General features: G+C 42.9%; 2 protein-coding genes across 7 annotated transcripts in view; both read right to left on the reverse strand.

Moving 5' to 3' along the window:
• Nucleotides 1–7978, reverse strand: part of LOC129853693 (kinesin-like protein KIF2A) — a 35644-nt gene extending 27666 nt beyond the window's left edge. For 2 of the 6 annotated variants that reach the window (XM_055920018.1, XM_055920017.1), the window contains exon 1: nt 7621–7978. In XM_055920018.1, the coding sequence (XP_055775993.1) occupies nt 7621–7681 (61 nt within the window). In that variant the 5' untranslated portion in view covers nt 7682–7978. The remainder of the gene's footprint in view (nt 1–7620) is intronic. The other 4 variants (XM_055920020.1, XM_055920019.1, XM_055920021.1 and 1 more) reach the window with 3 other exon arrangements.
• A 6545-nt stretch (nt 7979–14523) lies between these two features.
• Nucleotides 14524–23794, reverse strand: LOC129853695 (protein unc-45 homolog B-like). Its single transcript, XM_055920024.1, has 19 exons — nt 23624–23794; nt 23466–23502; nt 23123–23298; nt 22809–22898; nt 22489–22656; nt 22145–22310; nt 21741–21911; nt 21343–21514; nt 20868–21168; nt 20604–20698; nt 20076–20217; nt 19798–19938; nt 18988–19115; nt 18776–18842; nt 18508–18621; nt 18262–18377; nt 17696–17813; nt 17426–17581; nt 14524–17075 (listed from the first exon to the last, which is right to left on the reverse strand). The coding sequence occupies exons 1-19, from the start codon at nt 23792–23794 to the stop codon at nt 16803–16805; spliced, it is 2802 nt and encodes a 933-aa protein (XP_055775999.1). The 3' UTR covers nt 14524–16802.
• Nucleotides 23795–24199: the final 405 nt, after the last annotated feature.

Genomic DNA, 24199 nt, shown 5'->3' on the forward strand with positions numbered 1-24199 from the left:
ATAGGGCCATGAAGATTCGGATAGCTTTTTTCCCTTAACCTCTCTTGGGTAGGGGGCAGTATTTTCACGTCCGGATGAAAAGCATGCCCAGAGTAAACTGCCTGCTACTCAGGCCCAGATGCTAGGATATGCATATTATTAGTAGATTTGGATAGAAAACTCTGAAGTTCCTAAAACTGTTTGAATGATGTATGTGAGTATAACATAATTCATATGGCAGGCAAACACCTGAGAAAGAATCCAACCAGGAAGTGGGAAATCTGAGGTTTGTAGTTTTTCAACTCGTTGCTTATCCAAGATACAGTGAAAATTGGGTTATATTGCACTTCCTAAGGCTTCCACTAGATGTCAACAGTCTTTAGAACCTTGTTTGAGGCTTCTACTGTGAAGTGGGGGTGAATGAGAGGGGAATGAGTCAGAGGTCTGCCAGAAAGCCACGAGCTGACCAGGCGAGTTCACGTGAGAGAGTTAGCTTGCGTTCCATTGCATTTCTGAAGACAAAGGAATTCTCCGGTTGGAACATTATTGAAGATTTACGTCATAAACATCCTAAAGATTGATTCTATATGTCGTTTGACATGTTTCTACGGACTGTAACGGAACTTTTTGACTTTTCGTCTGCACCTAGTGACCGCGCCTGATGAATTTTGATTACTGGGCTAAACGCGCTAACAAAAAGGATGTATTTGGACAAATTATGGACTTCATCGAACAAAACAAACATTTATTGATTCCTGGGAGTGCATTCTGATGAAGATCATTAAAGGTAAGTGAATATTTATAATGCTATTCTGACATCTGACTACACAACATGGCGGATATCTCTTTGGGTTGTGTTGGTCTCTGAGCGCTGTACTCAGATTATTGCATGGTGTGCTTTTTCCGTAAAGTTTTTTTGAAATCTGACACAGCGGTTGCATTAAGGAGAAGTGGATCTAAAATTCCATGCATAACAGTTGTATCTTTTAGCAATGTTTATTATGAGTATTTCTGTAAATTGATTGGCTCTCTGCAAAGTCACCGGATGTTTTGGAACTTCTGAACATAACGCGCCAATGTAAACTCTGATTTTTGAATATAAATATAAACTTAACCGAACAAAAAACATACATGTATTGTGTAACATGAAGTGCTATGAGTGTCATCTGATGAAGATCATCAAAGGTTAGTGATTCATTTTATCTCTATTTCTGCTTTTTGTGAATCCTCTCTTTGGCTGGAAAAATGCCAGTGTTTTTCTGTCACTTGGCTCTGTGAATCGTTTGGTGTGCTTCCGTCGTAAAGCCTTTTTGAAATCGGACACTGTGGCTGGATTTACAACAAGTGTATCTTTAAAATGGTGTAAAATACTTGTATGTTTGGGGAATTTTAATTATGGGATTTCTGTTGTTTTGAAATTGGCGCCCTGCAGTTTCACTGGCTGTTGACGAGGTGAGACGCTACCGTCCCACATACCCTACAGAGGTTAATAAATAAAATCATCACAACTGCATGTTGTGTTTACTTGGGTTATCTTTGTGTAATATTTAAATTTGTTTGATGATCTGAAACATTTAAGTGTGACAAATGTGCAAAAAAATAAGAAATCAGGAAGGGGGCAAATACTTTTCCACAGCACTGTATATAGCCTCGTTATTTTTATTTTGTGTAATTTTTCGTACTTTTAAACTAAGCATTTCACAGTAAAGTCCACACCTGTTGTAGTCGGCGCATGTGACAAATAAAATGTGATATCTGCTCTAGACAAACATACTTCTGGTCAAGAGGGATTAGGTCCAACTGGTGTGTTTCTGTGTGGGCCTATGCACTACTACCTGAAGAAATACAACTTGCTGAAGTGGAATAGCCTGAATGCCATGGTGTAACTGTGTCACTTCCGTCACTTTCCTTGACCCAACCTGGGCTAGAACTAGGGACCCTCTGAACACATCAAACTGCTTCCCACGAACCATCACTACATATTGCGCCACAAAAGACGCTGCCCTTGCAGAGCAAGGTAAACAACTACTTCAAGGTCTCAGAGCGAGTGACGTCACTGATTGAAAAATTACTAGCGCGCACTGCTAACTAGCTAGACTTTTCACACCGGTTACAATGTCATGCAGTCTTTTCTTAGCCCCATTTAGTTAGTGTCTTGCTTGGACAAGCTACATAGACTGTGTGTGTGGGGGGGATTCTGACAGCTGTTTCTCCAGAGAGCTGTACGGTAGAGCTGGACCAGAGCCAGGTAGCAGGCTGTTAAATCCCATGGAGGATCATCAGGTTGGTTGCCAAGCTACCCTGGCAACAAAAGGCGAGACTGTAGACACCCGACCTCAGACAGACAGCGTTATATTAAGAGAAGGGACACATGAAAGGTGACAGAGCCCAGTTTTCAGGAGGATTTGACGAGGACACACACATTAGGAACAGAAACCACCAACTCGCCCTGATTGAAGGGAGCATGGGCAACAGCCAGCAGGCGTATCAAGAGTCTAGTAGTCACTAGTCACAGTAAAACAGGTCCACATTGACCAGAGGCTATATAGGCTGTCTTGCTGGGAGAACATACCAAAGATTGAGTGACAAGAAGTTGACCGCACCCCTTTTGATTTGAATGAAACTTACTATACATATTTTGCCAGAAATTAACTTTTCGGACCTGAATGAGGGTATGAATACTTTCTGAAAGCACTGTATAGAATACATCCAGTTCAGCATGTTCAGCTGTAAACATGTCAACAGACCATTGAATGGTACCCTGTCCGTGTGCACTGACTGCAGTGCCATACTCTGGCTCTTAGTTCTATTCCAAAGGTCATTAACTGACAACACAGGGCTGAAGGAAGTAAATTGCATCTGCTTGCTTTGTTGCAAGTTGCAACAGTACATTGGCTAAGTTTGCCTTGGGTCTCTACTCTACTTCGGTCATAATGTCAACAGACACAGCAGAGCCTTCCAAGGCATGACGATGACAGAGACAGAACCCCGGGTAAGCTGCAAAGGACACAGTGTCACATTCAGAAAGAACCTCAGTCACTGACTAGGGGTGAAATGTGACAAACAGCCTACACCATGTTCGCCGTGAATGGAGCATGCGGTCCGCCCTATACCACCAGCTCCAAGAACACACCTGGAAGCTGGTTGCATCATGCAGAGAGGCCAGTTTAACCTGTTACAATGTAGTCTATGGACTCGCATATCCATATTTTCAGCTCTTCCAGTTAGATGATGATACAGTACAATGCAGCTCAATCACATGACTCCTCTATTCCTGATGGACACAATTGTAAAGTAGCATATTGAAAGAGAGAATAATACTGCTGTCGCCCCAACTGCCTGAAAACAGACCTAAAATGGGGCCTAAAGGTGTCAGCATGCTTCAGTTCAGCTGGCGCATTGCCAAACTCGGCTAGGCGAACCAAACGAGTGTGCTCGCATACTCCCTTAAGACTTTTGCTTGAAAAAAAGCGGCAATAGTACTGTTTGTCCATCCTGAGACGCCGTAGCCAGTATACATTTCCTCAAAAAAGTCACAATTAATCTAAGATAACTCAAAAAATCTGTCAGAAATGTTGACGCTTTTGCCGAGGAGATCTTAGTTGCGCAATTTTGCATCTAAGATGTTATGTTCAGTATTTCTCAGGTGAAAAAATTTGCATGAAAACGAGTCGTCTTCTCATTGAAATATCCCTTCTGTTGCCTCCCGAGTGGCGCAGCGGTCTAAGGCACTTCGTCACTACAGATCCGGGGTTCGATCCCGTGCTGTGTTACAGCTGGCCGTGACCAGGAGACCCATGATGCGGCGCATAATTGGCCCAGAGTCGTCCGGGTTAGGGGAGGGGTTGGCCAGCTGGGATTTCCTTGTCCCATCGCGCACTAGCGACTCCTTGTGGCGGGCCGGGCGCCTGCAAGCTGACTTTGGTCGCCAGCTGGACAGTGTTTCCTCTAACACATTGGTGTGGCTGGCTTCCGGGTTAAGCGAGCAGTGTGTCAAGAAGCAGTGCGGCTTGGCAGGGTCGTGTTTTGGAGGACGCATGGCTCTCGACCTTCGCCTCTCCCGAGTCCATAGGGGTGTTGCAGCGATGGGACGAGACTAACTAACAATTGCCTATCACGAAATTGGGAAGAAAATGGGGTAAATGTACAAAATAATTTATGAAATATCCCGCCTGTTGACCAATCACAGATGAAGGGACTTGGACTTTGGCTTGCCTCGAGTAAAAATTATTTGTGCACGAAGAGATGAAAAAACCCTTGCCGAACACCAGAACCAACAAAAACATCACCAAATATGCTAACTGTTCCAAACTGTTTGATGGGAAGCATGCGGGTGCCATAAAGAGTAGAGATGAGACTGGCTGCATTGTTTACCATGTTGGCCCACTTTAGTGCTGAAACCTGGCTGAGTGGGTGTGTTGACACCACCCATATGTTTAAGAGGGGGGGGGGGGGGTTACACTGCTTAGCAGGAGGAACAAAGCCCTGAACACATTAGTTTCACTCCCATAACAAAGACTGTCAGAATCTGAATCTGTCATCATGACATCAACGGGGAAGAATTCCACAATCCTTACTTTACTGACTGCTAAGCATTCCCTTGTTCCAAAATGAGGAATCCATCTACTTTGAAAGACAATGAATGGGGATAATTTCATGCAGAAATGGGTAGAATAGAGTAGAAAATCCATGGTGAAGATTAAATATCTCTTATCCCATTGAAAAATGGCCAAAGTTTTTCCTGTCCAGGCTGGGATTAAAAGTTATGCTGGTGTCTGATACACCCTGCTCAGTTAAAATACTAGTAGACTGGACTGTAATGTAAACATCATTTAGGATGGCAAGAAGAGTCAAATTGATAGTCAGCTATCATTATGGCAGTAAGCACTATTTTGTGGTTGAGTGTTTAATCCGAGCCTGTTTTCAGATACACTCCCCTATCTCAGGCCTTTTTAAAGTGAACTCCGGGATAAAGAAAAGCGAAAGAATTCAACTCTCTTTGTATTCACATTGCCCTTGCCTTTGAATGAGGACTCAGCTCTTTTGCCAGTTCACTTCACCTATTTTGTGGTCCGAGTCCTCTCCACAGTCACATTGCCATATTTAGAAAGGAACCAAGATCTTTTTCCAACATTCACACAATGCACTCTGGATTTTTACAAAATGCAGGAGAAGCCATTCTACCAGATCATGGTATCTAGATATACCTACTTACATTTTGGAAGCTAATAGATTGCATTTAGTTAAAAGATTAGACGTAATAATTAGAACACGATAATATTAACATGTAAATATCATTGGTAACAGAATAAATAGCAGAAGAATCAGGCAAATTAAATAATACAATTGTACACTCAATGTAGGCTACCGCCCCTTTAAGAGATGGCACTAACCACAAAATCAATGCTATCAGGGATCCTTGGGACATCTAAAACCTAAATCCTAACCCAACCATTTTAAAATGTCAACTTCAATGGGGTAACGTCAGAGTTGGGATGTCCCAAGGAAGCCGGATAGAGTACAAAATCAAGGTCCTTTCTATGTTATGACTCTCACAAAATATGTCTACTCACACTATTCAAACCCCATGATCGAATAAACAGCGTATGAACCTCTTAGCCTAAAGATCACATATTGCAAATAAATAATCTTTACATCATGTCAGTACAAAACTCAACACATTTTGACATTTCTGTGCATCCTTGACAATCAGTTTGGGTCTCTTTTGGAGGGTTCTGGGTTCCTTTGGAGTGTTCACAATGCACAAACAATTAAGCGAACTGAGTTCACAAAAATTGTCTGAAAGGGACCATGTGTGAACACACACTTAGAGCCCATCACTGCCTTGCTAATGGTAGGCCTAGTGATCGAGAGAGGAGAGTCCTCCTGGCATATTCCAGAGAGCTGCCTACAACAGATGGGGTGGTTGTTAACAGGTTGAATCGGGCTGAATCGGGCTGAATCAGGCTTCGCCAGCCGCCAACCCCCCACGACCACCACAGAGAGGGCAATCCCTACTCACCATGCCACACCAGTCAGCCTGCCTATGGTATGTATGCTAGGCTAGATAATACTCACTTCCCATTCAGGCCGGGGGCCTAGACCTAGCTATGATGTGCTCAAGAATAATGCACACCATTATAGATTAACACCAAAGTAAACCACGACAGTCTAATTCACAATAAACCACAACCCTCTTTATCCGGAGTTTGTAGTAATCGGAAGGGATATGGTGGTTACTGCGTGTTGCTGTGCTTACACCTCAGCCCAGGAGGAGCCTCATGAGTCTTTACTCAGATTTGGCTGCCTGTAATCACCACAGTACAATTGACATTATGGAGATGCTAGAATGAAGCTGGCATTCAGACAAGACAAATCAAAATAACAGCCTCTTTCTCTTCCCATGACATCTCAAGCTCATCTTGGTTTCACTGCAAACCTACTCCATGTTACCAGATCAAGTTGGTCTTCATATATAAAACAGCAAGTCTCCTTGTCCTCTGGATTTGACAGAAAAATAATGATTCCACCTAACTGGTTGTCAAGATGATCTTTTTATGACAATTGCTTGCGTTCTAGCTAACATCTATAAATCGATATACATTATATGGCTAGACCATCAATAGTACTTGCCCAACAATTAATTAAAAGTATCGCCTTGTCAGACCATTAACTTACTATTTTCCAGCTGGCTGAACGGTGTTATTACTGTAGATAGATATCTAACAATATTGCTAGGCGTAGCACAGAATTGTCGACCAACCTTACGTACACATTGTTGGATTACTTCATGGAGCAAAACATTGATTTAATTTAATAATGTAACATTTTCTAAATTCAAACGAACCCCCTGCAACTAGACATGGACGTTTAGAAGACATAGGTTGTCTTCAAAGTCGGCTTAACGTTAGCATTGGCCAAGTTAAGGTTGGTCGAAAATGATCTGTGATAGCTAACAGTACCTAAACTGTAACAGCTAAATGTGGAGCCTCACATTACGTTAGCACGTTAGAATCTGCTACCTAGACAAAACCCCAGTTGATTACCGTTAAACCCACCAACAGACCTCTATGTAACTTAGCTAGTTATGCTAGCTATGACACACTGATAGAGAACATTACTATATATACAATAACTAGCCAACCATGTAGGTACATGCCAAGTAAGTTAGTTAACTTAACTAACGTTAGCTACGTTAACTAGTAAAGTTGACCAGACTAGCGTTAAAATGCCTAGCTACCGTAACCTTTAGTTACATCCGCGGCAGGGCCTTTAGCTAGCAATAAGCTGCTAACTTTAACTAATTTGGTAACTTACAGACATAACTACGGCAACCATATCGTTAGCCAAGTTAGGCTGCTATAACAACACATGCTAGTTTAATTGATACGCATACACATGAGCTAATAGGTTATTAATGTGCATTGGTTGTCTAGTAACGTTAGCTGGCTCGTGAGCTAACGTTAGTTAAAGTTAGGCTAGCTAAGTTGACTAACGTTAGCTAGCTACTCAATAAAACCACCCCAACTTTGCAGCTGCCTCAGTCTCGGCGTCTACCGTTGCTGTGTGTTCACCACAGCAACACAAAAGCTTCCCCAACAACTCCCAGCGAGCAAAATGTATCGAGACCTGAGAACTTACCATCGCTTCTCTTTATTTCAACATACACGCCAACGATGATCTTTCCAAAACTACCCGCCATTCTTCATCAGTGAAGAGAATATTCAGAAAAATATAGCTAGTCTGTTTGTGTTTGAAATAGCAAAATGTTTGACCGGGAGAGGAGGGAGCCGAGTGCAGCAAGATAGGAAGTGATCAAACTGTGTAACTGCGCATGCACAGAAGTGCCTTGTGTAAGGTGTTGACATTCATTGGTGTTGACCAACTTCAGGTTTTCATCCATTCCGAATTCAAGTTAGGCCACCTGTACAGGTGAATGGTGGCATACGATGAATCACCAACGATTATGGATAAACTGACAATATACATGTCTCTCCGCCCTAACGATGGGAGTCGTTGTACACAAAGCAACAAGTCAGGTTGTCTAGCTCCCGCCTATCCTTTCTTTGGATTGGTGCATACATCTTAATATTGTTATCTAGTTTTGAATATTCGACGAGGGTCGTTGACGTCAACCGCTTGTATTCAATGGAGAGAGACCATTTCCTACTAGCCTCATGTCATTAATATGCATAGCCATCTCCGATATAAAGTGTTTTTTCTCAAAGTTGCCTGGAATGCACTTGTAAATTAAAGAGGCAGTCTGTGATTTCTACATCAAATTTTTAACTTTTCAATTCATGATGTATAGCCATTGATTCTTGAAGAATATTACTTACATATGCCTCATGATCTTAGTTCAACTGTCTTACCCCATCAGAACTCAAAATATAAGCTTGTAAACAATGTAATTGTAAACAAACACTATGTCATGATTAAAATTATCATTTTGATATCATAGATGTTCAGTCCTTGCATCCATAGCTCTGTCTATGACTTTGAGTGTTTACATTTCTCCAGCCCCATCCCTCAGCTGTTTACCGAAACAGTGGTGGGGTGTACGCTTTATTATTGTTTGAACAGCAGATTGCTGGCAAGAACAAGTATTTGAACCCTTTGGAAATACCTGCATTTCTGCATAAATTGATTATAAAATTTGATCATCTTGGTCACAACAATAGACAAACACTGTCTGCTTAAACTAATAACACACAAAAATTATACGTTTTCATGTCTTTATTGAACACACAGTGTAAACAATCACAGTGCAGGGTGGAAAAAGTATATGAACCCTTGGATTAAATAACTGGTTGACCCTCCTTTGGCAGCAATAACCTCAACCAAACGTTTTCTGTAGTTGCGGATTAGACCTGCACAATGATCAGAAGGATTTTGGACCATTCCTCTTCACAAAACTGTTTCAGTTCAGCAATATTCTTGGGATGTCTGGTGTGAACTGCTCGCTTGAAGTCATGCCACAGCATCTCAATCGGGTTGAGGTCAGGACTCTGACTTGCTGCACGTCTGACGTTTGCAAAAGTGCACCCCAATGTTCTACAGCGCTACTGGCAAAATATTCTGTGGACAGATGAAACTACAGTTGAGTTGTTTGGAAGGAACACACAACACTATCTGTGGAGAAAAAAATGCACAGCACAACAACATCAAAACCTCATCCCAACTGTAAAGTATGGTGGAGAGAGCATCATGGTTTGGGGCTGCTTTGCTGCCTCAGCACCTGGACAGCTTGCTATCATAGACATAAAAAACAATTCCCAAGTTTATCAAGACATTTTGCAGGAGAATGTTAGGCTACCTGTCCGCCAATTGAAGCTCAACAGAAGTTGGATGATGCAACAGGACACTCCTAGGGAGAGTAGCAACAGTGCTGAACTTTCTCCATTTAAAGACAATTGGTCTTACCATGGACTGATGAACATCAAGGATTTTAGAGATACTTTTGTAACCCTTTCCAGCTTTATGCAAGTTAACAATTCTTAAACTTAGGTCTTCTGAGATCTATTTTGTTCGAGGCATGGTTCACATCAGGCAATGATTCTTGTGAATAGCAAGCTCAAATTTTGTGAGTGTTTTTTATGGGGCAAGGCAGCTCTAAACAACATTTCCAATTTCATCTCATTGATTGGACTCCAGGTTAGCTGACTCCTGACTCCAATTAGCTTTTGGAGGTCATTAGCCTAGGGGTTCACATACTTTTTCCAATCTACACTGTGAATGTTGAAATTATGTATTCAATATAGACAAGAAAAATAAAATAATTTGTGTGTTATTATTTAAGCACACTATGTTTGTCAATTGTTGTGACTTAGATGAAAATCAGAAATCCAGGTTATTCCAAAGGGTTCTGTCGTGGTAATTTCCTGTATTACTAAATGAGGAGAGTTTACAAACCACACACAAGTCAGAGTTATATTTTAAACTCCATCTTTAATTATATGAGCTTCTCCATAGCCCTTTGACTCTCAGATCAATTCTGTGTCTATAAATGAATTCTCTGAGAGTGCTTACAAAAGAATACTTAGTATCTTTTATAGCCAAGATACACCCCTCTCAACTCACATGATGAACCATAGATCTTAGGAACTTCACAAAGGGCCTTTTACTTTAGAGAGGAGTATCCCATAGCCAGATAGCATTAGCTATAAATTATCGTTCAGTTTGGTCTCTTAGACGAGGTTCTACTTCTCGTTCTTGGTACTTCTTAGTACCAAAACATTACCTCATCCAATGGAATATATCAATTGTCAATTCTAGATACTCCCATCTCAAATACACCCCCCACCCCCCCCCCACCCCCCCCCCCCCCCCTGTACAAGCTCACGGAGGGGAGTGAGCCTCTAGGTCATATACTATGAAAGATAAGTTCAACATCAGAGGGGACATACAATGGGTCCAGACGCTGCCATACTCTCCCCCCCCCCCAATGGGAAAAGGAGGGAATGACTGGAGTACAGACATAGTGGAGCCCTTCACATGGTTTCACAAATATATACATTATGAAGACAATGTTCAAACCTGACTTCTCCCTTTCTGATATTCTGCCTATTACCAGACATGTAAAAGACAAGCCTAACCTCTCCCCTCTCTGGGCCCCAAGTGACTTTTCCCTAGAGGAGAAAGGAAAATACAACTGCCAACAGTATAGTCCAAAAGAAGACATTCTAATGACAAGTTTAAAGTACATAAAACATGTTATTTATATGTTACCTAACTAATTCTGATTCAGCTACGACAGTTCTCATACTTTTTCTTGCCACTGTACCTTTTAGAAGTCTTCTTTGTATAAATTCCAGTCAGAGAGGCAGCATCCCTTTTCATTTGTGCAGCATTCCCATTCAGAAGGGCTCCATCATCTTTTGTAGGAGCAGCATTCCCTTTCAGTGGCTCCTGCTCATTTGGGTTCTGTACATCTGGGTTCTGGGGTTTAATGTATGGAAGAAGAAATTAAGAGAGAGTATGGAGGTGTAAATCACAGAAGGAACTCAGGAGATAGCAAAGGAGTGATATTATGGAGAGACAGCTAGTGCCATCCAAGTTATATTCTTTATCATGTACCCTGCTGCTCTTTTGTCTCTGCAGAGAACATCATAATGCATGCTGAATGAATACCCATGTAAAATAACAGCAGTATGTATTTCGATGGAATGTACTCTAGGTAATGTAATAACACAATGTAACAGTAATGGTTTTAGAACATAGTGTCGCAACAAAATGTAAGAGCAATAGAAATGGTTCTGAAAAAACAATGCGGGAAGGTTCTGATAATGTTGATGGACACATTATTAAAAACACCTATAACGACTCTCATAAAGTTAAGGTGTGACGTTATTACATGATTGTTCCAGTAACGTTCCCTAAACATTCTTCAGCAATCATGTCTGGATTCAATTAAATTCGTTCTGAGAAAACATTACTGGAACGTTCCGCTAACGTTAATGGAGATGTCATCCGAGACACCGATCCAGCTATAAGATCTTAATTTGATAAGTTTCTCACAGCAGGAAAATAATCCTGCATTAACAGGAAATGTGAATTACTATGTGGATTATAATTAATGTATATTTCTGTATGGGTTGATACATTATTTGAAAGTGGAAATTACAAACATTAGCATTTTTAAACCTCTAATAAACTACAAGCTTTCATTCCATGCAGCGCCGGAACATTTCTCCAGCAACACGGTGGTCAAATTAAGATCCTGTATAGGCCTATCAAGCAATTATGTGTACTGATAACAACATACTGCCTCCAAAAGAATACTCCAGCTCCAACAGCACTAGCAGAACTAAAACTGGGAAAGAATTTATACATTATTTTAGCAATAAGCACATCTATGCTGCACATACCTACACGTACGTTATGGTCACAAGACGCATGCCTCCTTACTGTCCCTAGAATTTCTAAGCAAACAGCTGGAGGCAGGGCTTTCTCCTATAGAGCTCAAATTTTATGGAATGGTCTGCCTATCCATGTGAGAGACGCAGACTCGGTCTCGACCTTTACGTTTTTATTGAAGACTCATCTCTTCAGTAGGTCCTATGATTGAGTGTAGTCTGGCCCAGGGGTGTGAAGGTGAACGGAAAGACACTGGAGCTACGAACCGTCCTTGCTGTCTCTGCCTGGCCGGTTCCCCTCTCTCCACTGGGATTCTCTGCCTCTAACCCTATTACGGGGGCTGAGTCACTGGCTTACTGATGCTCTTCTATGCTGTACCTAGGAGGGGTTTGTGCCGTGGGGGAGATCTTCGTGGGCTATACTCAGCCTTGTCTCAGTGTAGTAAGTTGGTGGTTTGAAGATATCACTCTGGTGGTGTGGGGGCTATGCTTTGGCAAAGTGGGTGGGGTTATATCCTGCCTGGTTGGCCCTGTCCGCAGGTATCGTCAGACGGGGCCACAGTGTCTCCCGATCAATCCTGTCTCAGCCTCCAGTATTTATGCTGCAGTAGTTTTTGTGTCGGGGGCTAGGGTCAGTCTGTTATATCTGGAGTATTTCTCCTGTCTTATCCAGTGTCCTGTGTGAATTTAAGTATGCTCCCTCTAATTCTCTCTCTTTCTCAATTCAATTCAATTCATGCTTTATTGGCATGGGAAACATATTTTAACATTGACAAATCAGGTGAAGTAGATAATAAACAGAAGGGAAATAAATAATAAAAATTAACAGTAAACATTACACTCACAGAAGTTCCAAAAGAATTAAGACATTTCAAATGTCATATGCCTCTCTCTCTCTCTTCTCTCAGAGGACCTGAGCCCTAGGACCATACCTCAGGACTACCTGGCCTGATGACTCTTTGCTGTCCCAAGTCCACCTGGTCGTGCTGCTGCTCCAGTTTCAACTGTTCTGCCTGCGGCTATGGAACCCTGACCTGTTCACCGGATGTGCTACCTTGTCCTGGACCTGCTGTTTTTGACTCTCTGTCTCTACCGCACCTGCTGTCTCTAACTCTGAATGACAGGCTATGAAAAGTATACTGATATTTACTCCTGAGTTGCTGACCTGTTGCACCCTCTACAAGCACTATTATTATTATTACTTGACCCTGCTGGTCATCTATGAACATTTTAACATCTTGGTCATGTACTGTTATAATCTCCACCCGGCACAGCCAGAAGAGAACTGGCCACCCTTCAGAGCCTGGTTCCTCTCTAGCTTTCTTCCTAGGTTCCTGCCTTTCTAGGGAGTTTTGCCTAGCCACCGTGCTTCTACATCTGCATTTCTTGCTGTTTGGGGTTTCTGTATAGCACTATGTGACATCAGCCGATGTAAATACATTTGATTGATTGATATATCTACTTTAATGAGAATCTAGAAACATATGCCACTTAATACTAAGTGTATGTTGTGTAGTAAGCTGTTAGTAGCCCATATGTCTCACCCTAATAATTTGGTCCTTTTCCCCCTCTTAACATAGCCTACAGTTCTGACTTGGTGTACAGGGAGAATACTGTAAGAATGGCCCATGTTCTGAATTCTGTCGCTGTACATTTCAAAAGTGCTTTACAAATAATTATATTGACTACGTCCGTCCTAGCTCGCTCATTAATGTCTTAATCGAAATTACGGATTGCCTCTAATCTGCTCGTCATTCCCTTATGCCATAGTTTGTACCTCTCAATTGTCAGTAGAAATCACATTTGTTTACGCAAGTCAGCCATAGCTCCCGAGTGGAGCAGCGGTCTAAGGCTCTGCATCTCAGTGCTAGAGGGGTCACTACAGACACCCTGGTTCAAATCCAGGCTATATCACAACCTGCCGTGATTGGGAGTCCCATAGGGCGGTGCACAATTGGTCCAGTGTCATCTGGGTTTGGCTGGTGTAGGCTGTCATTGTAAATTAGATTTTCTTTTCTTAACTGACTTGCCTAGTTAAACAAAGGTTCAATTGAATGAAAAAAATACCAGTTATGTTTTTTAAAATTCAGTAGATGAGGCTGAATTAACTGCTTCGCTGCTAGATAAGTATCTGCTGATAGCCAATTGTAGCAGTGGTAAGGATTGACTCCATGGTGCTGAAAAGAAAGGTTTTCTGTTGGGATAGCTTTATGTAGGCCCTAACAGTTTGTGGGTACCATTTGTCACCATTATAGTGCAGTTAATGTATTGTTTAGTGTTGTGCTGTGTAGTGGCTTTGCTGGCATGCATCTACTTCAAAATGGAGTTAGGCTCAATGGCACTGCCAATGCTGTCACAGATGCTATAATGGAACAGATACAAAGATGAGTCTATCTCGCTGGCCTGTTGTTTTCAATCGTATCTGCACTCTCATTGGCTAGAATGGTCCCACCTGATCTCGCCTCCTTCCGCCTGCTTTCCATCCTTGAGGACATGTATTTCCTTTGTTAGAGCGGTCACATGTACTGTATATCTTGTCAATATAATAGACAATCTTTGGCGCTACATCACAAGGTTATGCACTCCTCCCCCTCACAGCAGCGCTAGATAGAAATTTGTGGAATAATACACACCTACGGAAAAAATAAACATGTCACAGCAAACATTACTTTATTCGGAAGGCCTGATGTGAGATATGGCATATACACAGTGTACAAAACATTAAGATATTGAGTTTCACCCCCTTTTGCCCTCAGAGCAGCCTCATTTCGTCAGGGGATAGACTCTAAAAAGTGTCGAAAGCATTCCACAGGGATGTTGACTAATGCTTCCCACAGTTGTGTCAAGTTGGCTGGACGCCTTTAAGGTGGTGGACCATTCTTGATACACACGGGAAACTGTTGAGCGTGAAAAACCTAACAGCATTGCACTTCTTGACTCAAACCGGTGCGTCTGACACCTACTACCATACCCAGTTCAAAGGCACTTAAATATTTTGTCTTGCCCATTAACCCTCTGGATGGCACACATACACAATCCATGTCTCATTGCTTAAAAATCATTCTTTAACCTGTCTCCTCCCCTTCATCTACACTGATTTAAGTGGATTTAACAAGTAACATCAATAAGGACCATAGCTTTCACCTGGTCAGTCTGTGTTCCTAATGTTTTGTACACCCAGTGTACATTCTACGTGATCAATTTGGGTCGCGGGTTTACAATTTAACCTTTTCTGAGATCTCTGCCAAGAAAGGAGGAAAGAATCCGCCTGTGGGCTTACTGCACATGCAAAAATACACACATCAAAATCTGTGTGAGGCTATTTGCTCATCAAGTCTTTTTCTGGAAGTCATCAAGATGGAAGTCTTATTTTGGGGGTTAAGGGCCACCTGGAGGTCAATTCTGACATAAGCTGTATACCAAGATGGTAGATAATTGAGAATATTTCACTCAGGCTTTTTACCATTGAAAGAAATTGGCAGTTCCAGACTACTTAACTGGGTGTCTCCCATTGACACCAATGCAATAGCAGTTGTGTCTGGTCTACTTAGTTAATGGACTTTCATTGAAACAGAAAAAAAACTGATGGGGGTGTCTCACATCCTCTTCAATCTCTGTTGTTCAAAAACAAGTGAGCACAGTGGACGGAAATGAAAATGCCACTTCATGGTCACTGGATGCCGACAGCCCTGCCCATTTCTTCCGTTTCGCTTTAGCCAGACAACTTTGCTTTCATGGGCTGCAGATTGAACAAATGTTTTCGTCTTCTTCTTGCTGCAAAAGTCCAAACCTTAAAAGAATATATATTTTGCCCATGTGACTGTTTTAACTGCTTATCAAAAACAGTCATGACCAATGTCCATTGTCGAAAAGCATACTACACTGTACTGACAAACAGTAGAATAAAATTGTCCACTAAAATCAAAGTAGACAATAGTCAAAATTCTCATCTTTATCCTTAATAAGTGTAAAATACAAATAACATTAAACAAACACCTCTCATCCACACAAATAAACTCTACTTAACTTACAAAAAGATCAAGATAAAGTGTAGCCGTTCAGAAGGGAAACATGAATGTGGTGGCTTCAGCTGATCGCATCAGCGGATATTGCACCAATTGGATTCCCATTAATTAGATGCAGTCTATTGAAGTCGACCAGTTCTGCACATGCTTCCCCAATGCTGGATGTCACATGCTCTCATGCGCTGATGTCTCTTGCTGCTGTAACTAGCTGTTACTCGCGCTATGCTTGCTGTTTCTGATATCCCACCACCACCACCCCAGCCTCCACCTGTGGGTTCTGTGTTTCTTCCGTCGGGGGGGGATTTGATATAGCATATCGTGCTCACTGCCTATAGTTCTACTTTAACATTCATATGACGCTTGGCTCTGGCAGTGAGCTACCCTGCAGGACAGAGCTCTAATGCCAAGACAGGCATTGTATTATTTTCTAATAAATTGTTAAACGTTCACGTGGTGTTTTCTTTCTGAAAATGAAAAATTCTCAAGAGATTAATTTGTACTGTCTCTGATTTCATGATAGGTGGCTGTTCAGGTGCACCATCAGTCCCATCTCCTGGCCTCCCTGTCCATAGGCCTACACTCAACGCAGAGTCTCTCAATCTTCAGTCTCTGGACCTCAATCTATGGGGTGTTTCTGATCAGCAAGTTAGGCAGACTGTAATTAGCTCACACGTTGCAGTTTTCATTAAAAGGCACAAACTGTAAGTCCAATGTACTGTAACAAGTGTCGGCCTGACACTTTGGGAGGACTGTGGGCAGTGAGGGGTATGGGCGTTCGCAAGTGTACCCACCAAATATACACACTCATTGGACTAAAATGGAACTGTCAAACATGTTCTTATTTCTGTGTGATTTGTTTCTGGTTGATTGGGTTGCGCCTTTAAGGGAGTAGGTCCATTGCAAGCCAGTCCGTAGTACTATAAAAAGCTTAAGAAACACTGCTTTAAGAAGGGGTTGTGAATGGCTTGATGAGGCCGAGGTCCATGGCCTTGACCAGGCAGGTGCGTGCCACATCGATCACAAGCTGCCTCTTGGGGTTGTCCATTGCTTTGCCAATCACTGTCAGGATCTCCAGGATCTCGCTCTCGATCAGCTTCTTGGCTAGCTCGTTGTCGTCCGAGTTCAGTATGTTGTACACAATCACCAGGCCTCTGTGCTGGATCTGGGGCTGGTCATGGAGAATGAGCCTCTGAAGGATCTCCATCCACTGCAAAGTCTGCGGAGTGAACCGAGAAAACACTGGTCAGTCAAAGTGATGAAGTGGATGAGGCCTCAACATACATTTTGAATAAGTATAACTATAAATCAGTGTTGTGATGATACAAATGTATTAACATATAACTATATTCAGTGATTATACATATTGTTTACGTAACACATAACTAGACATTGTTGTCATGATACATATTGATTGGTCACAACTATAAATCGATGTTGTGATGATACAGCGTTGTGATTGATTGGGACAATTCGTCAGTTCAAATCAGTTAATATCTTTGCACAGGAACTACCTTTGGGTCACCCCAAGGTGAGTGTACTAGTGTGAATGCAACCAGACAGACATACCACCAGGGTCATCTTGGTGCACAGTTTCTTCTGGGCAGCAGTGAGCATGGCCAGTGCTCCGGCTGCAGCTCTCTGGAGCTTTTCATCGTCCTCAGCACACATCAGCACCAGCAGCTTCAGCCTATCATTCCCATCCTCCAGGTACCGATCCTGCACCTGAACACACAATGGTGACGTTAGTTACACTGGGTGACATGTTTGTTACCTGCACACACACAACACACAGTATGTGATGACACTGTTCCCTAAGATTGAGGGGTGTCCTCTCACCTCTTTGCACTTCACCAGGTTGCACATGCACTCTGTGGCTGCCTGTCTGATATGATCATGGTCTTCAAACATGTACTGCTCAATCTCAGGGAGAGCCTTCTCTTTCAGGATCTTCCCTCTGGAGCCGTGAAGGATGGGAAGAAAGAGTTAAGAAATCACGCAACCGTCTCATCTCCTCCACTCAAAACTCTGGCAGCAACCATCTCATGTCCTCCACTCAAAATGCTCTGGCAGCAACCGTCTCATCTCCTCCACTCAAAACTCTGACAGCAACCATCTCATCTCCTCCACTCAAAACGCTCTGGCAGCAACCGTCTCATCTCCTCCACTCAAAACGCTCTGGCAGCAACAGTGAAAAAACTAAAACAACTGGAATGTTCCCAGAGCATATCTGAGCTCACAGATGTTTTCTGTTTAGAGTCATATTTATTATGACAAACTTCTTGAACACTTGTCGTCTCACACATCTATTACCTTATAGTGATTGTTGAATCATCTGTAATAGTCTCAGGTGTTTAGTTGGGTTATACATGCTGTGGTGTGGTTGGTAAATGAACAGGCCTCACCTCAGTTTGTCGTTGAGACCAGCCAAGTTGGTGAGACTCAGAAGTGCCTCGTAGTTCTGCACCCCGTCTCTCTCAGGGTGCAACAGGCTGACCAGAGGACGCACCACCTCATAGATCTGTCAGAGAGAGAGATGACAAGGCAGGGTGAGGGAGGTAGGGTAAGAGAGAAGGAGAGCAGGAAGCAGAATGAGAAAGAGCCCACACCCTCTCCCCCACGTAACAGGAAGTGGTCAGACAGCTTATTACCCTCTCTCCTGGGAAGGCAATCTCTGGGTTGGACACAGCAGCAATCTTGGCCAGGGCGTGGGAGGCCCTTATTTTCCCTATAGCTGATCCCTCCAGAGCCAATGGGATCAGAGCCTGGGGATCACACCACAAGAGATCAGAGGTTCAGACAGTCAGAAATCCACTGGTTAGATAAGGGTAATACATCAAATGTAAGGCTGGTTATAGGTTGAAATAGTGATGATTCTAGAACGGAGGATCTGATGAGTCTGTTGTGTCTGTCACTCACCTTGCCCCCTCCATGGGCGCAAATCGTGCCACGGTCTTTGGCATCATCTGCCAAGGCAAGGAACACTCTGCGGATGAAAGCAAACACCATTGATTTCAATCTGATTTGTTCTGCAGTATTGCTTATTGCGTGTACTGACTTTAGGTTGGCTCTGGATAAGAATGTCTGTGACAGCTAAATGTTCGAGCCTAGTACAGTCCCAGGTTGCTCACCTTGCCAGCATCTCTTTGGTCTGGTCAGTCAGGAGAAGGTTGTCAGCTTTCACCATGACAGTGAGAGCTGAGATGACCCCTCCCTTTAGCATCCTCTTCACTCTCTTCTGGATGAAATCCTTCTTGTCCTAAGGGTAGAGAAGCGTGTGTATTGTCAGCACCTCCCTCAGTCAATATACCTAGGACCTCAAAATACAAATATTAAACTTTGCTGACAATAGAGAGCAGTATAGTCACATGTATATAGCCTTTATACTAGTTTGGTGTACAGTGACTTGGTGTCCAGTTATTTCCTGATATAAATAAGGATGACTTGTTTGGTATGTGTTTTTTTTTATTAGGATCCCCATTAGCTGTTGCGAAAGCCGCAGCTACTCTTCCTGGGGTCCACACAGAACATGAAACATAACATAATACAGAACATTAATAGACAACAACAGCTCAAGGACAGAACTATATACATTTAATTACGGCACACATAGCCTACACATCAATACATACACACAAAATATCTTGGTCAAATAGGGGAGAGGCGTTGTTACGTGAGGTGTTGCTTTATCTGTTCTTTGAAACCAGGTTCTCTGTTCATTTGAGCAATTGGTGATGGAAGGGAGTTTCATGCAATAATGCCTCTATATAATGTATGCCTTCTTGAATTTGTTCTGCATTTGGGGTCATTGAAAAGACAACTGGTGGCATGTCTGGTGTGTGTGTGTGTCAGAGCTGTGCGTAAGTTGACTATGCAAACTTGTTGTACAGTTCTGCCTGCTGGACAAACAGGGGGAGGCCTGTGTCTTTCTCTTATCTTACCTTGGGGTGCTGCTCAGGGACGTGCTGCTTGGAGAACTTGGCCAGCTGAACCAGCTCAGGCATGATGTCTTTCTTCTCATAGCTGTTGGTGCAGTTGACCAGGGTACATGCCACAGCATACAGGATGGTCTTATCTTTAGACTATATCACAGGGCAACAGGGAAGAGCGAAGTTAGGTACTCTCCTCCAGGTCCCATATGCACCCTTTAATGCCACTATGCTCCTGTCATGTTCTATGAGTTGGGTCTCTGCTCTGTCTTTATCAGTACAGTACCTACCTTGGCCAGTTCAAACATGGCTTTCATGGCAGGCTCGTCCTCAACAAAGTCATCCTTTACATCAGCGTCTTGGGTCAGGTAGGCCAGACCTTCTATCGCCCACTTCCTGGTCTTTGTGTCCATGGCAGAGTTACACAACCACCTGACACACAGGTAGAGGGTTAACAGGGAACCGGGCTAACAGGAAATGGTCCCCCATCTTGAGATTATGACCATGGGAAGCCATTTCTAAATCACACTGAGGGAATATAATATTGTTCTCTCTGCAGCTGAAACACGTCAATATGTCAATACAAATAGCCCATAATTATCCAGATAAAGAGTCGTAATTGTCTGAACTTGGTATGTAATTAGTCAAGTATTAGAGTACAGATATGTTCACATTCTATTACTCCTGATAGTTGTAGTACATAATACTTTTTTTGTCTGATCGACTGTGTCTATGAATACTTCAGTGATATTAAGACCACAAAGTTAAATAATGGCAGATAAGCTTTCAAAGCTACCGACCCCAAAAAACAGACTCACTTCCTGCACTGCTTGGCCAGTTTCTCAGTGGAGCCCTCAGCAAACTGCCTCATACTATAGTCATCTCCACCTGCTGACCCCAGCTTACACAGACCCTGGGGAAAGGGACACACAGACACACACAAAACAGTGAGTTCATGAACTTGGAGGGAAAGTTATACTTAGAAGAGTCACTGTAACGTTATCAAACATGAAGAACTATCAATGAACCCCTCAAAAGAGCACATTTCTATTCTATAGTATGGAAAGCTACAGCTCACTCACCACCAGCGCACGGATCTTGATCTTCTCGTTCTTGGTCTTCTTGTAGATGTCTTTGAGCAGCGACACGCCGTTGGTGATAATGAAGGAGGCGCGGCTCATCTTCGTTGAGGAGTGGATCAGCGCTTCCACGGCGACCATCTGGTCCACCTCCCGCTCAGAGCCGCACAGTGCCACCATCATCTCCATGATGCCCTGGCGACCCACCAGCTGGTTGCCCACCTCAAATGGCCCCTGAAGCAGGCCTGACAGAGCGTTGATGGCGTGGATGTTCCTGTCCATGTCGTTGGGGTCAAACTTGCCTCTGTGGAGAGTGTCAGGGTCAGGGGGAGTAGGGTTAAGGGTAGATGAGGGAGGTGGGGAGAGGTCAGGAATAAATGTTAGTCAGCTGATTTAGTACTCATCACCATCATCAACTATAGTGCTGATTAGATATGCTACTCGTATGTTACTGTTATGTTACTAATATGTAACTCACTTGATGTACTCGTCACAGACTTCCCTGTAGTGGTCTCTCTCGGGGTCGCAGCGGAGGTCGTCCCAGAGCTTGTCAAGCAACACGCTGGCGATGAGCTGAGTGTTCTCCGTCATGGGCAGCTGGTCTGGGAGGTCAGGTATCTGGCCACACACCTTCAGGATCTTCTTCAGACCTGGCGGGGGGTTCACAAAGCCAGATGAATGACAACTTCCCTAAATTAAGTTGAACAACAACGAGGAAGGAAATTTTACTTTGTGACGAAACAGTCTTGAAAATGTTCATCTCGTCTTTGGTGTCATAAACAATCAGTGGCCCTGTGTAAGAATTTCCACGACAAACATTTATCAAAGGTCTACTTAGTGTCACAGATCATGATCAAAGCTAACCGACTCGCTCACCATGGTCGATGGTGAAGAGGCTCTTGGAGTGGTCATGGTCTTTCTTGTCCTTGCGAGGCACGTTCCTGCACAGCAGGTTCAGGGCCTGGTCTCTGCCGTGTCCTGAAACCTTCTTACTGGCAACCATCTCCAGCAGGGCCATCAGGATGCTCTTCAAGTCTTTGCTTGCATCTGTAGGGGAACAGAATAAGTGTCAGACCAGTTTTATTAAGCGTTTATAAAACACAAACAAGTAAATATATAACAAGTAAATAAATATAAAACACAACAATGTGTTTATATAGCTGATAGATGCTATTCTGAGGCAATTCACATTGGGTAAAAAACACTACATACATGTATATAAATGTAGGGCTTTTGACTGAAACAGGATAGGAATGCAGAAACGTAAGTGGATGTCTCACCCAAAACCAGGGCTTCCTCCTTCCCATAAATCCTCCGGTCTCCTCCGGTAAGGGAGTCGTTGATGCACTGGAACAGGTCAGAAGTTGCCAAGGCGATGTCCTCATTGTCGACAGCCATGATGCTGCACAGCTTGTCTATGCCCACCAGGTGGATAATGGCCATGGTCTGTATAGATACAAACATACAGGTCAACTGAGTGTACACAAGGGGGACTATGGCTAGACATTACAATAGAAACTTTGAAAAGGATCCATATCTGTCACAAAGGACCAGGAATTGGGAGGATTGGCTCCCCTTCTTACAGAATCCCTTATGCACCGCCCTGTCTTCACCTGCCCCTCACCCGTGCTTTGTGTCCAGTGCACATTCCCGCGAAGGTGCGGATAGCGGCCAGGACCATCTCTTCTTTTCCGGTCTCAAGCATATCCAGCAGCAGAGGCACTCCGTTGTTCTGGAAGATTCTCTCTGCGCCAGCATCTTCTCTGGCCAGAACCACCAGGTTGTTAGCAGCCTACATGGGAAGTAAATACTATTCATACTGGCATAAAAGTTACACACATTCCATTTGATATCAGACTGTAAAAATATTAAAGACCACAGCATCATGCTTATTACAGTAAGTGGAATCAATGGAACTGATCTCTACTTCGGTGTCATTCAAACCTTTTCCTTCTTGTCCTTGTCCATCTCCTCATCAAGCAGAATGTCAAACATGTTCTGAACCCGTGAGTCTGTGGAGAAGGTTGTCTTCAGCTGTAGACAGAGAGTGAGAGAGAGAGACAGAGAGTGAGAGAGAGAGAGAGAGAGAGAGAGAGAGAGAGAGAGAGAGAGAGAATAAGAGGGAAAGAGAGATGCAGGTAAGTACCATAATGTGTGTTTTTATGTCTTGTTCATAAGTCAATCAAATATTATAATCACATAGTTATCAGTAAGTAAACCAATGGCTCGTGTCTAAATGGTCCCAGTTGGTAGCAGACCTTGGCTTGGATTTCAGCCCCCAGCCTCCTGAGGGTCTCCAGGAAGGTCTTGTTTTTGGGCTCAATGGTGGAACACCTCTGGACGTCTTTGAAGGCCATGTCCAGCTTGCCCAGCTTCTCCAGAGCCTGGCACCGCCGGAACAGGGCTTTGACGTCTGTTGCATCCACGTCAATGGCTGTTGGAGAGCAGAGAATAATACAAGTGTCTGGGTTGAAGTGAAAATATCACTGTGGTATGAGCATAATCCATTATTTGTCATTTTGTGTGACAGTGAGCATGGCAAAATAAAAACTTTGTTTTAATTCTTGTTTATTTCTAAACATTTACTAGATGGTACTGTACCTTTGGAGGCATCAGAGGCTGCATTGGTGTAGCTTTCCTAAGAAAGAAATAATGTTCATAAACATCAGAGGATCAGGAAATCACACCCAGGGAGTAATAATTATAAAACAATTCCGTTTTTGCTTGATGAAGGCCTGTGGTTGAGGTTAGGTGTTTACCTTTTTCAGGAAGCAGGCTGATCTGTTCCTGTAAATGACAGCAAGCACCTTTTTGTCTTTGCACAACTTGATGGCTTTTGTGTAGCACTCAATGGCCTTGTCCACCTCACCGGCTTGGAAATGCTTGTTTCCCTCATCTTTCAACTGAATTGGATCTACCATCTCTCCCATCTGGTGAAGAAATGAGAAGTTGTAGTTCACTGGTTCCAGGTTACAGTATGACTTGAACATTAAAGCCAATGAATGACTGGTACTTAAAGAGTAAACAGCACATGTTTTTGGAACATTACATTACTCTTCTAACACTATAAATTGAACATGTATCTCTATACTTAATAGAGAAACAATACATTTAAAAGACAATTCTGAATCTGGAACAATGCTGTAAAAAAATATACCCACCTGTTCCTGGTAGATTGTAACTTTTACAACCACTTTTACAAACAAACACACACACATTTAAGTCAAGAAGAATGCCAGCTAAAACACCATCATCTTGACAAGGTTTCCATTCATTTTGATCTCCGAAAAATACATATAATCACAGTTCAAAATTCTAAATCAGCATGAGTGATA

This window comes from Salvelinus fontinalis, chromosome 4, assembly GCF_029448725.1.
Source record: "Salvelinus fontinalis isolate EN_2023a chromosome 4, ASM2944872v1, whole genome shotgun sequence".
Taxonomy (NCBI): Eukaryota; Metazoa; Chordata; class Actinopteri; order Salmoniformes; family Salmonidae; genus Salvelinus; species Salvelinus fontinalis.

Coding starts and splice junctions, on each gene's coding strand:
- LOC129853695 (XM_055920024.1), bottom strand. CDS start 23,794: ATGGGAGAGATGGTAGATCCAATTCAGTTGAAAGATGAGGGAAACAAG. Junction 19,116..19,797: donor TCCCTGAGCAGCACCCCAAG/GTAAGATAAGAG, acceptor CTCTACCCTTAG/GACAAGAAGGATTTCATCCA. Junction 17,076..17,425: donor GCACCAAGATGACCCTGGTG/GTATGTCTGTCT, acceptor TTCACTCCGCAG/ACTTTGCAGTGGATGGAGAT.